The sequence below is a fragment of the Cryptotermes secundus genome, unplaced genomic scaffold (genome assembly GCF_002891405.2).
Source record: "Cryptotermes secundus unplaced genomic scaffold, Csec_1.0 scaffold488, whole genome shotgun sequence".
Lineage (NCBI taxonomy): Eukaryota > Metazoa > Arthropoda > Insecta > Blattodea > Kalotermitidae > Cryptotermes > Cryptotermes secundus.
The window spans coordinates 218,008-227,590 of NW_019736404.1; the positions used below are offsets into that span (position 1 = coordinate 218,008).

At 38.3% G+C, this 9,583-nt stretch overlaps 1 protein-coding gene across 4 annotated transcripts in view; it reads right to left on the reverse strand.

The window, feature by feature from the left end:
• Positions 1 to 9,583, reverse strand: part of LOC111869878 — a 58,932-nt gene that overhangs the window by 22,937 nt on the left and 26,412 nt on the right. For all 4 annotated transcript variants that reach the window (XM_023861723.2, XM_023861725.2, XM_023861720.2 and 1 more), the window contains 2 exons: positions 7,565 to 7,760; positions 558 to 694 (listed from right to left, as the gene is read on the reverse strand). In XM_023861723.2, the coding sequence (XP_023717491.1) occupies positions 558 to 694; positions 7,565 to 7,760 (333 nt within the window). The remainder of the gene's footprint in view (positions 1 to 557; positions 695 to 7,564; positions 7,761 to 9,583) is intronic.

Below are 9,583 nucleotides of genomic sequence, written 5' to 3' on the forward strand. Positions count from 1 at the left end.
CACTCCTCCTTTCTCCAGTGTTTTCCTACAGTATCTAGCACCTAAATTATAATTTTCTAAGTGAAGATGTTCTAATTCCAGCTGTTTCATGTGATGTTCAGTAAGGCACAGTATGTGTGGAAGATTTGAATTCATGGAGCTTATTAGTTCATTTGTTTTGTTTCTCAATCCTCTTATATTCTGATGGAATATTCTTAGTACTTTATTATTCACTGAACTTAGTAGACTGCAATTACCTTTTCCGATTTCTATTGGTTCACTTACATTATTGCCTGAAAGATTAGTTTCTTTTGCAATTTCTTTTACTTGATAAACTTTACTTGCACTCTTTATCCTAAAAAATGATCCTGAACACCCATGACAACTGGAATGTGTCTGCCTTTAATGCTCTCTGCAATGAGTCGCGTCAGCTTGTCCTTGCCTCGAGGATTAAGATGCAAACCATGGACAGTATATACTAATGTAGATCATAGTACTACTATGACAGATTTTCTGCAACATTTTATATCACCCTTATACTGAAGATCTTGTTTGTAACCTGCAACAAGGTAGAATACCTCAAAGAGAGACAAGATGTGTTCCCCTGATCCACAAAGGAGCATGTGCTTGCCAGTCTGAGTATTGGTCTCTAGTATTATTTGCAGCAGTTGGTATGCACTTTCCAGAAACACCTCATCCATTTCACATACTGGTCCTGCAGGTAACAATTTCAGCTATTCACAACAGAATTCACATATTTGTGATGAAATGTTTAAGCTCTGTATTACAGAAGATAAATATATGAGTTGTCTTTCACTACAGTGACAGATATTCTCAAAACAAAAGAAACTGAGGTTACAGCACTCTGCAAATTTAATGGAACAGTTCTCTACATACATCATAAGTCTTGTCCACACATCAAAAATGTTATATCCATGTCAGGGATAAGATTAATAAACCAAGACCCTGGAATTCATACCTCCACTAATTTCCTCTATTGTTTAGCAAGAAACTGAGGTTACAGCACTCTGCATATTTAATGGGACAGTTCTCTACATACAAGTACATCATAAGTCCTGTCAACACATCAAAAATGTTGCAATCATGTCAGGGACAAGATTAATAAAGTGAGACCCTGGAATTCATACCTTCACTAATTTCCTCTATTGTTTAGCATTTTTCATGCTACACTGATATATCTCACTTAGAAGTAAGTTGGTGTCTGATACTATGGACTGATGCAGTGTCCGAGACCAATGGAAGAAATAAATCTCACCATCTCTCCACAGTTAAAGCAAAGTATGCAAAAAAATATAACAAGAACTCTGCAGTACTAGTCAAGACAACACTGTGCTACAATATATTTGGAACAGTATTTTGCCTTTTCAGGAAATTACAGAAGAACCTCAAGGGAACTGATCATTTGGGATATCTGGGCATATATGGGAGGATAAAATTAAGATGGGCATAAAGAAACTGACACTGTCTCTGTGACAAAGCACCACACCCTGCAGGAGCATTCATTATTAACTACGGCACTACAAGGAAGTGAGGTGGTCTTTTTCACGTTAGTAACGTTACATAAATAGAGCTTGGAAAACTATTAGACAGAATACCAAAAATGAAGTCAAAGAGAGTCTAGGTTATTATGAACTGAAGCAGCACAAGCCATGGTTCAACAAAGGATGTTCAATATGATCACAGGAAACAAGTCAAACAAATGGAGATAAGCTGAATAATGTAAGACATGAAGCCAGCAGATATTTCAGGAACAAATATAGGGAATAACTGAAAAACAAATTTAATGATCTTCCACCACAGTAAGAGCAAGAACATCAGTGACCTGAACAGAAGAATAAATAACTTTTAAGAAATATTTGAGGATTTCACGGCGGTGACTATCAAGAAAGCAGTCTTCTAGGATTTGGCACCGTGTATATGTGGTGTTAACCGACGTTCCTCCGAAACGTCGGTTAACACCACATATACACGGTGCCAAATCCCAGAAGACTGCTTTCTTCAAATTTTAAGAAAGTTTACCAACCTAGTAACCTACAGGTAACCTGCTAGAGACTGAGAATGTGGATCAGCTTGCAGATTCCCATAGCATTTTGAACAGGTGGAGGATTTACTACTCTCAGCTGTTGAATGTACATAGAGTTAGTGATGTTAGGCAGATGGAGGTACATACAGTTGAATCTACATACACCTGAGCCTAATCTTTTTGAGGCTGAAACTGCTACTGCAAAGTTGTAAAGGTATACATTGCCAGGTACTGATCAAATTCTGGTAAAACTGGCTCAAGCAGGAAATGAAATGTTATATTCTGAGATCCATAAACTCATTAATTCTATTTTGAATAAAGAAGAATTGTCTTAGCAGTGGAAGAAGTCTGTTACTGTACCAGTTTACAAAAAAGGCCATTGACTGCAGTAATTATTGAGACATCATTATTATCAATATCACCAATTTTATCCAATATCCTTTCCTCAAAGTTAAGTACATTTATAGAAAAAATTATTCTAGATCACTACTATGGGTTTCAACATAACAGATCAACTAGTGACTGTATAATTTTTGCATTTGTCAGATACTGGAGGAAAAAATGGGAGTACAATAAGACAGCAAACCAGCTATTCATAACCTCAAAAAAGTCTATGATTCACTTATGAAGGAAGTATTGTGCAATATTCTCAGTGAGTCTGTAGTACCGATTAAAGTAGTTAGGCTTATTAAAATGTGTTTAAATGAAATACATATATAGTGAAGCCCATATAGGTAAACATTTTTCTGATATGTTTCCTATTCAAAATGGACTAAAAAAAAAGATGCTTTATTGCCATTGATTTTCAATTTTGCATTAGAATACACCACTAGAAGAGTCCTAGAACACAGAGTGGGATTGAAATTGAAAGGACACTGATCCAGATGTAAACACAAAGAAAATAACTTTTATGTTGATGCCTCAACACCATAATGCAGGGCAAAATCATACCATAAAAAAAACTAACAGATCTTTGAAAATGTGGCAGAGTTCAAATATTTTGGAATGATAATAATAAAAACAAGTTTGATTCATGAGGAAATTAAGAGTAGATTAAATGTGGGTAAAGCTTGCTACCATTTGGTTCAAAATTTTCTCCTTCTCACCTGCTGTGTAAAAACACATACAAAACCATAATGTTGCCTGTAGTTTTGTATGGGTATGAACAGTGGTGTGCAGTACTATTTTTGGTAAGGGAAGCAGTGGTATCTAATAAACGAACTGACAGCAATCAACTCACCAAAATTTATGTCACTTATTGGGTCAATATGGTCGTTTCGTATTCTGTTTGAGTGGCTGTGGTTGTGTTTCATTGAGTTGCATTGTACATCGTCTTAAAGTGCAGGAGCCCAGTTCAAGCGCCCTAAGAACATGTTTACGAAACAAGAACAATGCTCCTGTATAAAAACTGAAGTTGCACAAGGTTGTAGTGCACAAAACTGTTATCAGGGACTGCAAGAAGCATGTGGTGATGCTGCTTTGCCATATCGCACAGTGGTACAATGGGTGAAATTGTTCTGTGAAGGGAGGGATGCCATTCAGGACAGCCATCGTTCAGGATGACCCCATGTTGACAACCACACAGTTCAGCTTCTTGCATCTTTGCTGGATGTCAATCATCGATGGGCTGCATGGGAGTTAGCTGCTGAGGCAGGCATATGTCACAAAACCATGCTCCACATTCTGCACAATATTCTTGGATACCACAAAATTGCAGCATGTTGGGTACCCCATACAATTTCTGAGGTGCAACAATGGCAACGTTATGCAATTGCACAGGACTTGTTGGACCGGTACCAGAGGGAAGGTGACGACTTCCTTGGAAGGATCGTCACTCTGGACGAAACTTGTGCTCGCTCATATGAACCGAACCTGAAGTGACAATCAAATGAATGGAAGCATCCTGGCTCTCCTCGTCCAAAGAAAGTGCGCCCTACACAGAGTAATGTGAAGGCAATGTTCAATGTGGCATATGACATTGATGGAGTGATACTGCACCACACTGTAGCTCAACAACAGACAGTAAATTCTGCCTACTACTGCAGTTTCCTGCATAATCATCTTCGTCCAGCACTCAGGAGAAAGTGACGACACTTGTTGGCAATGAACCCCATCATCCTTCATGACAATGCAAGGGCTCATACTGCTGACGCTGTCAAGGATCTCCTTTGCCGCTGGCAATGGGAGATACTGCAACATCCGCCATACTCACCCAATATGAGTCCATGCAATTATGATTCATTCATCAATAACCTGTCAAGACAACAGGTCCACAGTCTCTTCCAAAACAGTTCCTCCATTTGATGCGATCTAGAGCTTTCTCCTTCAAATGAAAATAGCCTCTTCTGTCCCCAAGGTCATCCAGCATCTTCTTACGTCTTCTTCCTCGTCTTCTGGTCACTTCTATCCGCCCCTCTATCTTTCCTTCAATAACCTCTTTTAGAAGGCAGTTACCGCGTAAGATATGACCAATCCAATTAGCCTTCCGTTTTCTTATTTCGTGTAGGATATTCCTCTGCTCACTGACTCTAAATAACACTTCTTCATTTCTCACATAATAGGCCCAACTGATCTTCTCCATCCTTCTCTAACACCACATTTCGAAGCTTTTCAGGTGTTTCTGATCTACTGCCCTAAGTGTCCAAGTTTCAGCCCCATACAAAGCAATGTTCCAAAATGATATCTTTGCCAAAATGAAAGAACCACTGTGAGAGTTACGTTACAATACAAGAGAGGAGATTATTCGTGCTGTAGGGCAGTTACTGCTGGACGTCAACAGAAGTGGATGAACTGAAGGTGTACAACGCCTTCCACAAATTTGGCAGAAGGTGGTACACATGGGGGCGATTATATTGAAGGAATGTAAGTGTGTTTACCTCAGGTAATAAAGTCATTTCAGAATTATAGAGGCGTTGCCACTACTTTTTATCCAACCTATGTATTTCCACAACAAGTGAACTAATTCCACATAATTACCTCAGTCGATAGAATCCACACTTTCATCGTGACCACAGAGGGCAAGTTGCCTCTTTCCTAAATGGCAGATGATATCAATCAAGTGCTTCATTATTTCTCTATTTTCTTTCACATTTTTATTATCCTGTAGTATCGTCAGGCACTTTTGATTGTCAAGTTGACAGTCAATTCGAGATATCCCGCACATAACAAGTTGCACTGTTGAAATAATGTGAGTCTGAGAGTTCTCATGTCGTTTCAATGCTTTATGAAGATTGTTTTTATCACCAAAACCAGTCTTGTTCCATACATTTTTTTTCACTGAGAAACAATAGGCATGGCCAAAAAAACAATTTTCCTATATTACCGCAATCGGATAGCCACTCTGTTTTAGATTACTGTTCCAAATTAAATTTCCTTACATATAACTTGGTTTGTGCTTTAAGTTCTGGCAACTCGCATGTTGATCATCCTCTTTCTATAATTATTTTCTTTTCAGAAAAGTCCCTGCTATTAAACTCCCGTTTTAAAAGGCTTTCAACTTCACAGTCGCAGTCACGTTGTCTGCCAGCATTCATTTTAGCTGTGGCCTGTGCATGTAGTCTAATCACGCCCGTCCTTGTACCACAATATCACAACTGCTTCCCTTAAACGCAGATAGCTTCTTTCTGATGCGTCAAAATACAATCACAAATACAATCTTACGTCATCTAAATATACACTTACAATATTTTAATAACCCTTAATGTTACCTATAACACCCAACAAGAGTGAAAGCACACATAAACAGTTAATTTTCACATAACCATAGAAAGAACACATTCCTTTGCTGGCCTAGCCAGCAAACCAAAATTTGCTTCCCTTGGCTCCTTCAGATTAGATGAATTATTACGAAGATTAATGAATGGAAACTTTGTCTGTCCCACCAAGCAGGGGAAGGGAGGAGGAGGCATGTGGCCTTGAGCAGGAACATGTGCTAAATGACAATATTCACATCCTTATTATTCAAATTGAATTATTTATATACGACTTCTCTTCTTTTCGTTTCTTAATTACGGAAGCAATGCTTCCCTTGCTTCCATGCACAGCATTATGAAACTTGGGCTCTAAGGGAAGAATGTAGACTGAGGGTGTTTGTGAATAGGGTGCTGAGGAGAATATTTGGACTGAAGAGAAATGAAGTGATATAAGGATGGAGAAACCCGCACAGTGAGAGACTTCGTAACATGTACTCTTCGCCAAACATAATTAGAATGGTCAAATCAAGGAAGATGATACAGGCAGAGAATTTAGCACATTTGGGGGCGAAAAGGAATGCATGCAGGGTTTTAGTCAGAAATCCAGAAGGAAAGAGAACACTAGGAGGTCCCAGACATAATTGGGAGGATAATATTAAAATGGATCTTGGAGAAATAGCCTGGTGTATTATGGAATGGACTAATCTGGCTCAGAATATGAACCAGTGGCAGGCTCTTATGAACACAGTAATGAACCTTTGGGTTTCATAAGATGTTGGGAAATTCCTGAGTAGCTGTGCAACTGGTGGCTTCTCATGAAAGACTCAGTTCCATGGAGTTCTTCAGTTAGATTGGCAAATGTACCATCAGGGAATGAGACCACATTATTAACTGGACAAGAGGTTAGATGAGTCCCCGAACTGTTCCAGACAGAGCAGTGAAAATAAACTGCCTCTTCCAAGAATTCTGTCCTATGCATCAATCCACAGCCAGTAACTTTAGTGACTTGAGCTATTAAAATGCATTAGGGAGAAACAGAAATAAGCTGTGAAAATCTAAACTGGATTGAAGTGGCTCAGGATAGGATCTGGTTGCAGGCTTCTGTGAATATGGTAAATATTTGGATTTCATGAAAATAGGGAATATCATAAACTGAATGTCTATAAGTTTCTCAAGGAAGAACTGAAAACATGGAGCTAGGAAATCAAAATATCATTCATAAATGAAAAGTTACTCACTGATATATTGGGTTTCTGGACTTTATCCATCGTCCTGGTTTTTAAGATAACAAATAAAAACACGACATTTCGGAAACTGGATCTGTTTCCGTCCTCAGGTGAAGGAAAAGGGAAACACCTATTCTGTTGGGTCTGTTAGAAAGAGCTGGCCTCAATCACTGGACTCAATCACTCAATTACGTATCTTTACCACTGTGGAAAGTTCATTCAAGAAAATCTTCAATAAGCAGAAAGATATTCATATTCGCAAGTTTTCCCGTCTCAACAGCCAACAGAATAGAGCCCCTTCTACCTCAGCCTCAGCATCTAAGAAATTCATCTCCAGTGATTCAGGCTAGCTCTTTCTAACGGACCCAACAGAATAGGTGTTTCCCTTTTCCTTCACCTGAGGACGGAAACAGATCCAGTTTCCGAAACGTCGTGTTTTTATTTGTTATCTTAAAAACCAGGACGATGGATAAAGTCCAGAAACCCAATATATCAGTGTGTTATACACCATCGTCAGAATCCTATAGTAACTACTTGAAAAGTTACTGTTTTGCGACAAAAAATTATATTTGCAATTAAGACAAAGGACATATCAATGTGTCACTGAAGTATTTAGACAGTACCTCGCAGCAGGCAGATGCTAATTAGAGGAGCTTGTGATGCAATGTTTTCAGGCAGGCAATAAACTTTGGCCTTTGGAATGTAACCAAGCAGGCCAATATCAACTGACCAGAACATTACCCATTCACCCGTCACAGTCATCACTTGACCACGGAGGCACGGCACCATAAGTAATGCCTCTCCCTCAAATGTTGCATCCTAGAAAGGTATAAGAGAAGGTGTGAATCTTCATATGATGAGATGGCATTCTCTGTTCTTCCTGATTCATCATACATAACCATACTACTATACATCATGAGACATTATACGTATTTATAACCTCAGCAGTTGAAAGAATGTTGTTAAATACCTAACAGTAAATAATATCACTGCTTTTGATTAACAAATACTACAGCATTATTTATTCCACTTGAATGTTTGCTAATCATAGTAATCCATCTATTGAGTGAAACAAGAAAACATACTCGCATGTAAAGGACAAATTTTGTACTAATGTATTGAACTATTGAATTATTTACTCACATCCTTCTTTCGTATTTTACATCATAACATCCTGGTCTGTTAATATCAGATGCCCTTCAAACCTATACTAAAAACTTTTGATTTTAATAAGTCATTAAAAATATTGTCAGTGTTCTCCAGTCCTTTATAGATCCAAATTACAGTGTAATAAAGCATTCTGGTTTCCCATTCACTTCTTTAATCTTACTATCAATATTCCAAAGAAACTTTGGGTAACTTTCTGTATTACCTTTTACTTCAAAAAATTAAATAAAATTTCCTGTCTTACACTATACTGGAAAATAACTAATCCTCTTAATTTTATTAAACAGATATGATAGTGTCCAAATTCCACCAATCATAAAACAAAATGGTTTACAAAATCAAAGAAAAATGCACTAAAATAATCAGGTTTAAACAAACTGAAACCCCTCCAAAAGGACTGTAAACAATACCATCCCAATTCTGTAATAATGCTGGTATCTTTTACTCATAAATACATTATTTCTCCCAAAGCAAATTTGATTTCCATAATTCCACTCATCAATTCTTTACATGAACCACCATTACACCCACATTCCTCCCAAATTCGTTCATCTCGTTTTACCATTAAGGTAGCAGAAGATCCTATATCATTACCAACTAGCTCCCACGTATTACTGCACTGCCTATCATCATAAATAGTTCACTAAACAATGAAGCATAAAGACCTAATTCACATGCACACAGGCATTCTGTTACATGACAGAAACATCTGCCACCTCTCAGTTCTCATCCAATGATTCAAAGGAGACAATATTTTTAACACAGCATTTAGCAAGACCTGCGGCTTCAAGAGCTAGTAAGTTCTCTATTCAGGCAGACGGTTCTAATACTTCTATACTCATCTCTACTCTCTGCTTTATTTCATTTCATTTAATTTATTCATCTTCCATAAATTCTGTCGAGAATACATTCTCATGCATATGTGGAGATCGTCCTAGTTACAGTCACAACTAAGAATTTCAGTTGTCATCCAATATCATACACATTTGTAATAAAATACTGATAAATATTGTCGCGTATCGGGCGTATATCGCGACAAATAAATTCTCGATGTATTCGACGTAGCGAGTTTTATTTCACATTCGCTCATACAATCACCCAAATTACAGATCTGACGATTACTGCTACCTGCAGTATCACAATTAGTACACTCCAAATGCCACAATACAACTGACTGGTTGCTGGCTAACTCGACGATAGGTCCAGGACTCGCTGACTGACTCAGTACAACTCTGCGGTAGCCACACTAGAACTGACTGTGAATAGCCTTCGCTGCTCCCTATGTAGCCTCGATCGGACAATACGGGAAAACGGCCACGTAATAGGCACCCTTGTTGCTATGTCGCTGTGTTGCTATGTAACGCTAGCGGAGGTAACCGCTGTTACTACTTGGTGACGTCACCGCTGTTGACTTGCGTTGCCTAGCGACCAGGATGCTAGGACTCGGCTAACATCGGCTCGCTTCGGCTTCGCTC